The sequence below is a fragment of the Rhinatrema bivittatum genome, chromosome 6 (genome assembly GCF_901001135.1).
Source record: "Rhinatrema bivittatum chromosome 6, aRhiBiv1.1, whole genome shotgun sequence".
NCBI classification, from domain to species: domain Eukaryota; kingdom Metazoa; phylum Chordata; class Amphibia; order Gymnophiona; family Rhinatrematidae; genus Rhinatrema; species Rhinatrema bivittatum.
In genome coordinates this window covers 251,748,409-251,762,858 of record NC_042620.1, presented here as the reverse complement: position 1 = coordinate 251,762,858, position 14,450 = coordinate 251,748,409, and the positions used below count along the sequence as shown (strand labels likewise).

Genomic DNA, 14,450 nt, shown 5'->3' with positions numbered 1-14,450 from the left:
AGACAGAAAAAATGGAAAGAAAGGGTAGAGGAGAACAGAGAAAGGAAAAGAGACAAAGAATGCTTTGTATCCCCCTCAAATGTTTCTTCCCCTTTCCTCTCTCTGAACCCCTCCTCCCATTTCGTCCACTGCCCGGCCCCTTACCCACCACTGTTCCCCAGCCTTCCAGTCCAGACCTTCAACACACACAGAAGGAAATCAGGAAGAGAGGTGCAAAAAGACTTGACTGTTTCTTTATTTTCACTGGTGTAATGCATCAGCCAAGCTCCTGGAGGCATCCACAGAGCCACTCCCGGAAGGATGCTTTTCCTTTAGTTCCTTAAGATGTTAAGAATGGGGAGGGAGACAGACAAGCAGGGGGAGGAGATGTCACCTTGTGGACTAGTAAACAAGTCCCCTACCTCACCCTCGGACCTCAATAAATAAAAAGGACCTTTATTGGGATTTCTTTGGTGGCATGTTTATAAAACATAAGAAAGATATTGTACAGGGGGGAAGAGAAATGTGTGGGGAAAGAGGCAATTCCATCAGCCGCCACACTATCAGTTCCAGGGATATTTTGGAAGTCGAGTGGGAGACGGAGGGAAGGTGACAGGCTGAGAGGAATGGGGAAGTCACTGGGTGGTGTCTGGGGTGTACAGGGACCCGCTACTCTTGGTCCTTCTCCTCTCCATGTGTTATGACATAGCAGATGTTCTTGTAGTCCACATTGCCACCTACATCTGGGGGGAATGCAGTCCACATGTTCTTGATCTGGCGAAGAGAGAGAGAGAGAAGAGGAAATAGGTTCAAACTAGCTTTAGGGAAGAACTGAGATGACACAAAAGTATTTCAAGTTATTAAATCACAAGCAGATTATGAAAAATTGCAGGAGGATCTTGCAAGACTGGAAGACTGGGAATTCAAATGGCAGATGAAATTTATTATGGATAAGTGGAAAGTCATGCTCAGGGGAAAAGTAACGCATACTATAATTACACAGTGTTAGGTTCCATATTAGGAATTACCATCCAAAAAAAAGGTTCTGGGCATCACAGTGGACAATAGTGGAAATTACTTCAAATTTCTAGGCTCAGTGTGTGAGGGCGGTCAAAAAAAGCAAGCAGAATGTTAGAAATTATTAGGAAAGGAATGGAAAATAAACAGAGAATGTCATAATGCCTCTGTATCGCTCCATAGTAAGGCCACACCTGGAATACCGTCGTAGTTCTGGTCACCGCATCTCAAAAAATATATAGGTTCATTGGGAAAGGTACAGAGAAGGGCAACTAAAATGATAAAGGAGATGGAACAGCTCCCCTCTAATGAAAGGCTAGGGATATTCAGTTTGGAGAAAAGATGGATGGAATATAATAGAGGTCTATGAAATCATGAGTGGAATAGAATGGGTAAATTGTTTATTTACTCTTTCTAAAAATACAAAGACTAAAGGACACTCTATGAAGTTAGTAAGTAGCAGATTCAAAACAAATAGGAGAAAATTCGTTTTCACTCAATGCACAATTAAACTCTGGGATTCATTAACAAAGGATGTGGTTAAGGTAATTAGTGTAGCTTGGTTTAAAAAAAGATTTCGACAAGTTCCTGGAGGAGAAGTCCATAAACTGTTATTAACTAAGAAGACTTAGGAAATAGCCATTACTTATCACTGCAAAATAGCAGCATGGGATCTATTTACTGTTTGGCTTCTTCCCAGGTACTTTTGATCTTGATTGACCACCATTGGAAACAGGATACTGGGCTTGATGGACCCTTGGTCTGACCCAATATGGCAATTCTTATGCTTTGCCATATCATTGCTGTCTAAGGGACCTGGTTCCTGGCTTTTGGGCTAGTCTTGGTTTTTGGAACATATATATCCCAGCGTATTGTGTTATTTGTAATCCTTGTTGCTTCTCCCATTCGAAATCAGCACTCCAGGTACTTAGACTGCTTCAGGAGAAGAGCTGACAAATGACCATAGAGGGGTATTTTAGGCAAGTTCTGTTTGTTTTCTGACACTCCCTCCTAATGCATTGGACCTGTGGAGCTGATGTCACAAGGAAGAAACAGCGACTACAAGTACCACCATGTACTGCGGGTATAAGTTCTTAAAATCTAGCCTCCCTCCTGAAATGGGATCCTTTTGTGGAAAAGTGGGGTTGGGGAGTTGATCAGCTATATTTATAAACTGGCAAAAATTAACCAAAGTGCTTCTATAAACCAGACAGTGGGAAGTGGCCTCCACCTCATTCGACTATCCAATGAAGAGGTAGCTTTTCTGGGCCATGTGATGTATCATGGCATGCACTTAGCTTCCATACTGAGATTTTGTTAAAATAGACAGAACCTATAGGGATTAAAGTAAGAAAAATGGAATAGTTTTTAAAGGCCCAACAAAGATAGATATTCTAGTATATGAGCTTCTGAGATCTCACAGGCCTTTGCAGAAGTGGATTAAAATAACAATAGGTTTTTCAACAACACTTCCACAGGCCCAAAGAAGGGAACACATGCCATTCCATACAGAAGGCTTAATCGTTTTGGTGTATGAGGTCATTGACAGCCCAATAATTTGCAGCTAATGGAAAAATGACTTCCACAGTGTTTTGACTTCACAGAGTGAAGGCTCTGCTCATGGTATCATCAGTGTCTTATCTTTCCTCCAAAAATGAAGGGATGGGGGGGGGAACTATATGGCAGGTTCTAACTTCATGGCTTCTTAGAGTGGAATGGAAAGGTTGCTAATAAGACATGAATCTTGGATTTTAAAGGTTTGTTTGTTGGGGTTTGTTTTTTTTTTAATTTACCTTAGTCATTGTGGTTGTTGTGGTTGGGGAAGGCATTGAAACAGCTGGCTAGGTGACTATGGAAAGGAGTGGTGCTTGGAATAGACAGCCGGTGCTGGGGTTTGAGGACAGGGAAGGGGCTCTGACTGAAGCAGTTTTATAGGGTGGTGTGGGTTGGAGAGCACAAAGGTCTTACCTCCTCGGGCGTGAATCTGTCACACTGGGTAGTCAACAACTCCTCAAGGCTGTGTGAAAGAGAGGTAGTCATAGCCAGTAAGAGACCAAGGAGGAGACAGCAAGAGGGAGAAACACAGAAGGATTAGAAGCAGAATTGCATTGCTTCCTGCATTGCGCAAACTACAAAGATACTAGTACAGAGCTCTTCACAAATGACAGGAGAGAATGACCTCACATGCCTTGCCTCCCCCCTCCCTCCCCAGGACCTTGTTGCCATAATTCTCACCCCACAATTCTATTCCGCTCCCCGGCAGGCCGGCACATCTATCTGAGCTGCTTTCCTTTCCCCGTGCCTTACCCCATAGCATGTGGCACTTCTCAGGGGAAGGAGCTATATCAAAGTGATTCTCCCCCTCCAGGAGTGACAGCCAGCGTGGCACTGGCTCACTCCAGCTGTGCACTATATGTGGTCCTCATGTGCATAGAATGGCTTTGGTGAAAAACAAACGCCTTAATACCTTTTATGTATACAGTAGCTACAGAAAGTCCCAAACTACAGCCTGCGGGCCACATCCAGTCTGCAGAGCAAATATTTCTGGCCTTCCAAACTGACCTATGTGATAGGATAGTAAGGAGGAAGCCATTGCTTAAGGAAGGCCATCTTGAATCCCGTTTGGAGTATGAAAAGGAACACTCAGGGGATCCTACAGCTATGTGGCAGAATGTTTTGTGGTCTGATGAAATGACCTGATTGCAAAGTGTTATATTTTTTTTGCAAACCCAACACAGTACATCATCCTATTGTGAAACATGGTGGTGGCAGCATCATGTTATGGGGGATGTTTCTCATCAACAGGGCTTGGAGCACTTGTCAGGATAAAAGGGGCAGTGAATGGAGAAAAGTATAGAAATGTCCTTGATGAAAACCTGTTTCTCTTTGCAACTAAACTGAACTTCACCATTCAGTGTAGCAAACTACTATAAACCAGGTTCCTGCCCCCATAAGCATATCATGTGGTCAAGCCTTACAATGTGAACCCAGCTACGTCTGGATCTGAGTGATGTGTTTTGGACCTGTCAAAAAGGAGTTTTCAACCCTGCAGAGACTGCAAGCTGCTGCAGCCAAGGTAAAAATACATCAAAAACCTCTGGGTGCTCTCCTGTGAATGACAAATGTTCTGCAAGAGCCAACATCCAGCACTCTCGGTGTTAACAAGTTGGGGAAAGGACTGTACTGTTTAGCCTGCCCAGAGAACAGCACTACATAACCAGCAGGGGAGGAAGCCAAAGGAATGCTGGGAGACCATTTAAGGTAGAAAAGGCACAGTTTAGCTGTTTCTGTCTGTGAGTGCAAGGTGGGGACATCCAGGAGTTAGAGCCAGGAGCCAGGAAGAGAGGAGTGCAATCATTTATTCTCTGAAGAGTTAATCATCGAGAGGGAGAGACAAAATTCTGCACTCTGAGAAAATAGACAGACAGCTGTTCTTGCTTCATAACCGAGCTATATGTAAAATCCCAACAAGGGACAGAGGAGTCAGGAGCTGAGAGACTGAGAAACTTCCTTTCTAGAGATATCCAGGCCCAGAAGCATATGGCTGGATCATCCTCCTAAGAGACTGAATTAAGTAATCTAAACTTTACACAGGCAGTATCTTAGCATAGGAGGGAGAAGGGTTATTTTCTTGCCTTTTGTCACAAATTCAGTATCTCATCTTAACTGCTTCAGCCTTTCAGCCGAAGTCAAGCATAAACCCTAGCTGGCAGATACTGGGAAAGAAAAACTGGTGGACCATGGTCTTTCTGTAAGAGACTGAAACCAGGCCCACTTTCTGTTCAGTACCAAGTAAACCATTTGGGGAAGCTCCCCAGGAGAGAGAGACCTTTCTCACACTGCAGTGCTCATCTATTTGGGTTGTTATCTAAACAGCTCCACCATCAAGAGGGACTCCATCATTTTCTTGATTATTTTTTTCCACCAAATTTTGTGTTTGGGACAGGGTGCACCCTTTACAGACTGGTGACATTGGGGTGGATCTGATCCCTCTCCCCTTTTTGAGTACTCAGGAGTAGAGAATTTTTGAAAGTTGGGTACTTCACTGCTTTTCCCCCCCACCTTTCTCTATTAGTGTTCCTTATTTTTTTAAATATCCATATGAGTATGTTGGTTGCATTGCTTGATTTAAAATAAGAAAACTGCAAGTTTATTATATTTCATGACTGTATTTTTCCCATTTAATGTTCTGGTTGGATTTGCTGTCTATTTTCATAATATTAGTAAAAAGGTTAATTACTATTTTATTCTTGGTGTGATGATTTTATCTGATCTATGGTGCCACAAATGAGAGATTGTTTGGGAAGGGCACATAATTGTGGTATCCTGTCTCAGACCCCGCTCAGACTACAAAGCCAAAGATAAATTATATTAGTAAATATAATTTCTCATGTGGTACTCCCCACACCAAGTATAGGGGTAATTCATAGTCTGGACCAAGGGTGCGCCACATCAGCATGACAACAACTGGAAGAAAAGAGCCAAATTTATACTAGCATGGCTAAGAACAAAATGTTAAATGCCCTGGAATGGTCCAGTCAGAGTCTTTATCTCAATCCAATTGAAAATCTTGGTATGACTTGAAGATTGCTCTCCATCAGTGCTCCCCAAGGAACCTGCCAGAGCTTGAACAATTTTGTAAAGAAGAATGGTTTAAAACTGCCAAATCTAGGGGTGTATCCCAACAGACTCAGCGTTAATTGCTGTCAAAGGTACTTCCAAACAATATTGACTCATGAAGACTTATCCAGTTGTTGGATATCTGTATGCTTTGTATCCAAATAAAATATTTTTGGCCCTGAAAGGTGTGGTATATGATATGTTGATAAGTGGGGAAAAAAAACCCTCCTCGTTTAAATGCATGCACATGTGATGCACTAACACAACAAAATGTGAAAAATGTTCAAGGGTTGTAGATTTTTGATAGCCACTATATGCGATGGAATAACAAATGCACTTTTTCCAAATCTGGCAGAAAAAAAATAAGAGACCCACAAAAGAATGAGCGGGAATAATTCTAGGAGAAGCAGCACTGATAGCAGAAGCATATATTTCCTGTGACCAGGCCAGAAACAGAGACCAGCGATAATACCGAACATCACAGGCAGCTTGTAATTGTTTTATTTCTATATTGTACTGTTTAATGTTTGCCTTTTTTACCACTTTATGCGCTACTTTGGCAACACAGGTAGAGACTGTCTCTCTCAGATTCATAAATCTTTAGCGGCACGACAGAGACGGAGGTAAACAGACAGAGAAAGCTGCTACTTACAACTGCTTCTTTATTGTTCCCTTGCCCTCAGGGTCCAGGATTTTGAAAGCTCCTGTGATAACGTCCTCAGGGTCAGCACCTGTATGGAGAAAGTGAAGCATGGCGTCGGACGTTACCACGTGATCACAAGCCGGCTGGGACGCCCTGTGATATTATATGAACAGGAAGTGGTGCAGGGGCGGGGTGAGAGAGAGAGATGGAGACACTCACCCTTCAACTTCTCACCAAACATGGTGAGGAAGACAGTGAAGTTGATGGGGCCACTGGCCTCTTTGATCATCTCGTCTAGTTCCTCGTTCTTCACATTAAGACGGCCTACGGAGAAAGGAGAGAGGGGTGAGACTTCGATGTGCCTGATTCTGGGCGAGAGGGAAACTTTCTTCTCTTATTTTGCTAAAAATCAATCCATTTTGCTAAAAATTTATCCATTTTCCCAAAATGTTGCCTGATTGTGCATTCTACAATGGCTAAGAAGGATAAACCGCTGTGATTAGTTACGCAGTGTCACATGACCATGTGTCTGAATCCATTAAAGCAGTTGTTCTCAACCCAATCTTCAAAATCTGTCCAGCCAGCCTAGTTTTTAGGATATCCACAAAGAATATGCCTGAGATAGATTTGCATACAGTGGAGTGAAAGCAAATACGCATATTCATTTTGGATATTATCTTTAAACCAGACTGGTTGGGTGGGTCTTAAGGACCAGATTAAAAACTAACTGCATTAAGGCGTGGTCAAAACATCCTGAGGCACCGACCAGAGACAAGGCGGCAGCAGCAGCAATGCTTATTGACATCCCAGCATGTTCAGACCTGGGTTTAAGCACTGGCACACTGGGCCTGTGCCTAGGGTGGCACAATTCTGGGAGCAGCAAATGTTCCTTCCGCACTCACTGCTGCCCTTCTATGCAGACCTCCAATCCCATCCAACTGCTACCCCTCTGTAATGTGGGGGGCTGCAAGCCTTCACACACCCCCCCCCCCTACCACCACCACCAACTCAGAGCTCTGGCTCCAGTGCTGGCACCGCTATTACCACAAGCAGCTTAAGTAAGCAGGAATAAAGTAATTACTCAGTTCCTGCTTGCTTCCTTGTGATAAAAGCAACACTGACACTGGAGATGGAGTTTTGAGATTGGTTGGGGAGGAATCAGAGGAAAGGGATAATGTCGCAAGGGCCCCAGAAAACTGGAGATGGGAGGACAGATAGTGCCTTGGGGCAGCAGAAGGAAACATCCATCACTGAGCATGTTAAAGATCTACTGAAGCTAAGTCCCTCTTACCCATACCTATCCTCATTCCCATTACAGGGAGAGTTTTTTCCTGACCTTATCCATGGCTGTAAAAGGCTTCCCCTACTACAAGCACAGAGTGGTATGTTCCTCTACCCCCCCCCCCCTAGCTATGAATGGTTTTCCCCACCACAAGATTAGAGTAGTATGTTTCTCTTACCCATGGCAGCAAAGGTGTCCCTCAAATCTTCCTTGTCAATGATGCCATCTCTGTTCTGGTCTATTACAGTGAAAGCCTTGGAGAGAAGAGAGAGAGAGAACAACTTCATGGGAATGTACCATGGCAGAGGTTGGTAGGGGGATCAACTACAAAAACAAGAGAATGGACTTCCTGGAATGTACTATGATGGGAAGAAGAGGGGGAGAAGATATTGTAGGAGGTAATTTCAGGGAATTAATAGTAAGGGGAGAAAAAAACCCCCCAGAATACTAATAGCCATATCTGTCCCGAAAAAAAACCCAGCGGTCCATATTCAGACGCTGGCCAACTAGCAAAGTTAGCTGGATAAACGTATTTGGAAAACTCTGCAGGGATATTCTAACAGCATGCCCATGCCACTGAATATACCTGGCTATGTCAAAATTAGCCATATAAGCTTATCCAGCTAACTTTAGGACTAGCAGTCCTAATATGCCTATGCCAGATAACACTAAAAATCAGTGTTTATGTGGCTAATTTAGCTAGATAACCAGCTCCATCCCACCCCCCAAGTAACCAGGTTACCTTATAGCCCGATAAAAAAAACCCCATCTATTTTGGGGTGGGTCAGCATGGCGGGATTTTCAAATTCCACTATTTGACTAGCAGAGTCTGAACTTAGCCAGACAAATGGCGGTAAATTATCAGCCTCTGAATTCTTTGCAGGTAATAATACTTTATTTTGGACCAGCATATGAGACTTAGCCAAAGTGTTGCTGTACACAAGATTTCCATACTACATAGGTTCTGGTTCCTCAGATCGGGGATTTAGAGGAAAATAAAAATCCTTGTTGCATTGAGCGGGCCCTCAGACATAGAATTATCCAAAAATAGCAGAGGGGGGGGGGGGGGGGGGGGGGGGGGGAGAAGTTGATGGAAGTTAACCTGAATGAGCCAAGGACTCCTTCTCAAATTACCTCGGTAGAAATGTCTCATGAAGTCATTTCATACTTAAGAAGGCTGCAACTCCTTGAGCTACAGACAAGGAACTTCCCATAGGGCGGGAGGGAGGTGGAGGGAGGTAACCCAATCCCCTACAGCTGTTTAGTTTTCTATCAGTCCCCCTCCCCCCCCCCTGCCTTCCCTACCTCGCCTGTCACCAGATCCCCTTCCTAACCCTCCTCCTCCAGCCCTCATGTATCCCACTGACGGAAAGAATGCTGGGAATTCATTTTGACATGTCTTCCCCACTCTCCGAGCTCCCCAAAACATCCCCCCAAGAGACAGACTGGCGTGCTTGAGGAGGCCTAAATTAAACCCAAGGGAAAGCAAGGAAGATGGTGCTTGAAAATTCTCTCTCAGGGCTCCTTTTTTTTTTTTTTCATTTCCTCACCTCATATAGGTCCAGGCATTTTCTTAAAACATATGAAAACTACTTAAAGGGCTCTTGGTTGTAGAGGAAGAGGAAGGTGGGGACATGACTGCACCGGTGCTCCTGACTGAACTGAGTTGCAGTACTCATTTCTCCCTTGTGATCCGGGTGTTTTTCAGTAAGGTGGAATATAAACATAAACTACCATTATTATTATTATTATTATTATTATTATTAATAATAATGTTTCAGAAGTACAGAGCAGGCATACATGGTGATATTTGGAAAGGAGGATTTATACTCCATTTCCCTTCTTGGATGGGGGGGAAAGACAGAGACTTTTGTCAGTTGTGGAAGGGATATGCTGGATGGGCAGGTTAATATCTGTAAGGGAAGCAGGGTGGAAAGGGCTTGATTTCAGTTTTAGCAACTAACTATACTTCAAATTGGGATGGTGGGGGAGAGAGGAGATAGGCATTTCAAGACGAGGAGCAACTGTTAACGCCTTCGTACATTCAACAGTTCTGGGGGATGCACTATCTTGGCTTGTCCCCACTCCCTCCCCCCCCCCCCATCCTATCTTGGCTTGTCCCCACCCCCCTGTCTTCATCCTATCTACCTCCATTAAGGGTCCCTTTTATCAAGGCTTGCTACCTCACCCCCTCATAACCTCTCGTATAATTCCTGAGCAAGATGCAACCTCGTATGCCTTGTTCCTTCACCATGCACGTACGTGCTCCAAGAACCAAGTTATAGGGCATGAGTAAACGACTGATGTCAGGGGAAAGGTCAGTATTCAATTATGGAAGTCTTAGGGGCACTGGATATAATGCAGTTCCAGGCAGTTTCAGGGAAAGGCTTTGAAAATAATCTTAATTGCACTGTTATTCACCTTCAGAACCTTAAGAAAGATTCATAAACAAAGTGTTCTCATCTGGCTCTGGGAAACTTTGAGGAGAGCCTTCCGAATCTCTAAAATTAATTGAGATTGATTAAAGCATCATCATGCCTCCTCTCTGGCCATATTAAATCCCTTCTAAACACCCACTTTTTGAGGCTGCTTTTAAATCTTACAACATGGCTCTCCCTGCTCATAGCTCTGACGATTTTAACCATGTTTTCTATAATAAAAACTGTACATTTCCTGAAGCCTCTTGTCTGTCTATATCTCTGGAACCGGATTGTAAACTCTGGAGCAGGAACTGTCTCTCATGCGTATTATTTGTTCAGTGCCGCAGAGGTCCAGTTGCACTATAGAAATGATAAGCAGCAGGCAGTACAAACACTGCATGACCCAAGGAGATACAAGTTAAGTGTGTATGATGTTTGCGAGAGTTTTCCCAAATGTGGTTGCTCTTAGATTGAAATCGGCCAAAGAATTTCATCAACATAATTTTAAAAGACAAATGTTTCATACATAGTGAATGCTGCTTCTTGCCATGATATCTTTTATTGGACCCAACACAGGAATTATCCAGAGATGATGATTACATGAACTTTTGAAAACACATACATCCTTTTTCAGCTTGCTATTTATTCCTTTGAAGAATTGGGTGATTCATGTCAAGTATTTACCGTAATTGAAAAGGAACAGTTTTCCTCTCTATGGTCCTGATGTAAGAAGACGTGCGTGAAAAATGTGCGCTGAATGTCAGTGCATGTTTTGTTTACTCACTAGCTAAAAAGAAGAATTAACTCTCAGTGTAGTAAGCTAATGGTATGCTAATGCATCAAGCGTTTAAAGAAACACTTTAACTAAAAATGTATGCACAAAGATGTGCTTACCACACATAAAGCATGATTTATAAAAAAGCATGTGCTCTGCGCATAAAACATGATTATTTTTTTATGCATAAATGGCGCTTTATGCGCTGAGAACATGCTTTGTGCGCAAATCGTATTTTGTGCACATAAACCCCAGGTGCATGACCCCCGCACCACAAACTTGCACGTTCAGCACCATAGATTTACACTAGCCCCCAAAACTTTACCTCTGAACAAGTTAAATCTCCAGGGTTAAGAAAGCATGAGTTAACCCTATGGACCTCTCTTGCGGAGTAAAATCTAATGCCTGGATTAACCTGGTATTTGCATGGAGAAGCCCTTATTTGTGCACACATTTTTTTTGTGCACTAAAATCTCCTTGTTAAATTAGGAGTAAAGCTGTACACAAAACAAACGTGGGCACAACCACACACTAATATGTACACCCAGCTAAGCGCACCTTATTACATCAGCCTATATAGTAGTAATTGTGATGGAAGAGTCCCATTACTGAAGCCCTTCTTGTTTGATCAATTCAGCTATCTGATAGGCTAAAAAAAGCCCCATGTGCCATATAGATGTTCTCTGCCTTTGCCTATTTTCCCTCCCCCGTCTTCTTCCAATCAGGGCTGCCCGTAAGTTACTTGCCTCTTTAAACTCCTGAATCTGGGTTTGGTCGAACATGGAGAAGACATTGGAAGAGCCGCCTTCTGCTGCCTTCCTCTTGGCCCTCTTTGTTGGTGCCTGTGGGAATCATTGCAAAAAAAAGGGTTTGGTTTTTTTAAAATTAAAAATAACGAGGATGACAACAGTTTGGATAGTAGTACCTTAATGTGCTTTGCAATGCCTGCTGCCCCCTAGGGGGGTCTGCCAGTGTGCTTTTGGCACAGAATGCATGAGAGTTTCGAGACAGGAGATGGAACGATGTTATTGTTATTAATTCCAAGTTATAGTTAGGAAAAGTAAGGCACAGGAAAGTCATGTACTGAGAACCTGCAGCTGAACCAGGGAAAATAAAGCGACTTGTCTCACGTTCACACAAAGAGTCGGTGGGACAGCTGGAGATCAGAGGTACTAATTTACTAATGGGTTTCTTCCATTCTGTGTCTATGGGGGGAAAAAACCTTAGCAAATCAAGCCGAAAGTAACTTGATCCAAAGTCACATACAGGGGACAATCTTAAACTCATATGCCAGGACTTCTGAATCACAGTCCAAATCTCACCTCTTCTCTCCTTTTTTGGCAGCTCAGCAAGTCAGTGGGTGGCTACCTGATGCCAGCCCAGGGGAGTCAGTCCTTGTTTTTTTACTTTCCTGTTTCATAGTATTCTGGGAGTTCCTTAACATGAAGCACTCTGAAATGGGATCCAGGATTACCTGCTCCTTGTGACAGGGAGAAGAGTAGGGCAGAGCAGGGTGACTCCTCTGCTCTAACTTGCTGACATACAACTTGGCAAATCTCTCCACATTTCTTCTACACATATAGATACTTCTACGACTCCAACATGCACCCCTATATGATCCACCCGTGCCTCCCACCATTTGAAATCTGTTTTAAGAGCAAGGTTGTAGATTGGTGAATTAGGGAACCTTTACGAAGGAAAAAGAGGTAACATTTTGTGGACAAATAACAGAGACCTACTGTCCCATGTAGAAAGAAAGTGGACTACTCAAGTGTCGTACGGCTCTTGTGCAAGGACGAAGGAATCCAGGGAGCAAAAATAGAAGAAAAAAAGTCTGAGATATTTAGGGGTTTCTACCAGGAAATGCTATTGTACATTTAATGTCGCCTTCTTCTAGATCTCAATTCTGCCTCATTTTGAGAATATATCTTCATTTCCTTGTACTGATAATATCATCCTCTTAAATGTCAGAATTGTACCTATACCAGTCAGGTTTTCAGAATATCCCTAACGAATATGCCTCAGGTTGTACACAAATGTGTCTCATGCATATTCGTTAGGGATATTCCGAACACCCGACTTGTTGTTGGCCCTTGAGGACCGCAATTGTCCACCCCTGATCTGTACAAATAAAGAGTCTAAAGCAGGGTTAGGCAACGCTGGTTCCCTAGTGCTGCAAACAGTTCTGGTTTTCAGGACATCCACAAAGACTCTGCATGAGATACATGTACACACAGTGGAGGAGTGCATGCAAATATATTTCATGCATATTCATTATGGATATCCTGAAAACCAGACCTGCTTGCTGCACTCGAGGATCGGAGATGCCAACCCCTGGTCTATAGGTTAAGAGGCAGGCCCCCACTCCAGTTATGACTATCAATAGTACCCCCTTCTGCTGTCCCTTTTCCAGTAAACATATATGCATTTTACAAATACAGATTATACATTGCAGAACAAGGCAGCAAAAAAATATTCCCAATAGCAGCAGCATCTGAGCTACCATCTATGCCACCACATTTACTGACTGGGCTATCTTGTCTTTTGAAATAAGTCCTGGGAGGCTATCACTTAAAAAGACCATCTATAAAAGTAATATTGATTTCCTTCTGCTGAGAGGGGCAGAGAAGAAGGGGCAGTGTCTAACACCCTCAAATAGTTAAGGATATAACAGCTTTAGGTTTTATCAGTTCAAGTTTCCTTATCTTAACATTTCATCTCCTCTCACCTTGTCTCACTCCTCCGGTAACTTCTTTTTCTTTTACTCACTTTTCTACTACTGCTACTATTTATCTTTTCTATAGTGCACATTCTCTCTATCTCTTCTCTATTCTTTTCAGTTTTCTCCCTTTTTCTTTTCTGTTTCTTTTCCTTTATGCATTCGTCGTTGTCTCTCTCTCTCTGCCCATCTTCTTCATTGTTTTTCTCCTTCCTTTTCTATCTTATCTCCTAATTCTCTCATTTCTTTCCTTTTTTGTTTCATTTTTACTTTCTTCTTTTTTTTTTGTCTCAAGACTGAAGAAACTTTATTTGCATCACAGCTTGTATGTCTTGCTCTCTTTGCTTTTCTCTCTCTCTCTCTCTATGCCTCTCTCTGTCTTTCTGTCTCTCATTTTACCATCTTCTTAACAGTTTTCCAACTCTCAAAACAGCAACACATCTTTTGTGCAGTGGCCACAGTCTCCAATGCCAGTAAAATCTCTGCTCATGGCAAGTCATGAGGTGGGGAGGGATGCCTTTAACTGTGCTGACAGAGAGAACACAAGCAGAAGTCCCTTTCTCCTCCTGTGCCATCCAAAAACATTAAATAAGATGCTCGCAGACCAACAGGGACTGGTAAAAATGTTTCCTCGGCTTTAATGTAGTGAAGATTCTTCCCAGGAAATGAACTTTGGTGGTGTTTTTAGCACAGGGAATGCCACATCCATTGAGTTCCATGCTGAGTAATGGATTCTCCAAAAGAGCACCTGTCTACACACAACGTCTCTTTTTCCCCCCCCTCTGTCGCCAACCTCTGCCCCCCAACGCACTTACCATTTCCTCAGCTGGTTTATATGAACTCTTTCCTTGGACTCTGAGGGACGCTGAGTGGCATGGGACCCTGCCAGTCCCTGGGGGGTTTATATACCCTGGGGGTTCATTTACATAAAGGGCCTAACTTTAGCCGCATCTTCAAGTTTGGGTCTGAGAAGCCGAGGAGGGAGAACAGAATGG

The 14,450-nt window shown here is 43.1% G+C and overlaps 1 protein-coding gene across 1 annotated transcript; it reads right to left on the bottom strand.

The window, feature by feature from the left end:
* Positions 1–211: 211 nt before the first annotated feature.
* Positions 212–14,423, bottom strand: MYLPF (myosin light chain, phosphorylatable, fast skeletal muscle). Its single transcript, XM_029606794.1, has 7 exons — positions 14,271–14,423; positions 11,483–11,578; positions 7,720–7,795; positions 6,479–6,583; positions 6,269–6,347; positions 2,965–3,013; positions 212–753 (listed from the first exon to the last, which is right to left on the bottom strand). The coding sequence occupies exons 1-7, from the start codon at positions 14,271–14,273 to the stop codon at positions 649–651; spliced, it is 513 nt and encodes a 170-aa protein (XP_029462654.1). The 5' UTR covers positions 14,274–14,423; the 3' UTR covers positions 212–648.
* Positions 14,424–14,450: the final 27 nt, after the last annotated feature.

What these genes read in the sequence shown, in the direction of transcription:
- MYLPF (XM_029606794.1), bottom strand. An exon ending in GGACACCTTTGCTGCCATGG is followed by an intron (nt 6,584 to 7,719) that starts GTAAGAGAAACA and finishes CTTTCTCCGTAG; the next exon opens with GCCGTCTTAATGTGAAGAAC. An exon ending in ACAGATTCACGCCCGAGGAG is followed by an intron (nt 754 to 2,964) that starts GTAAGACCTTTG and finishes TCTCTTCGCCAG; the next exon opens with ATCAAGAACATGTGGACTGC.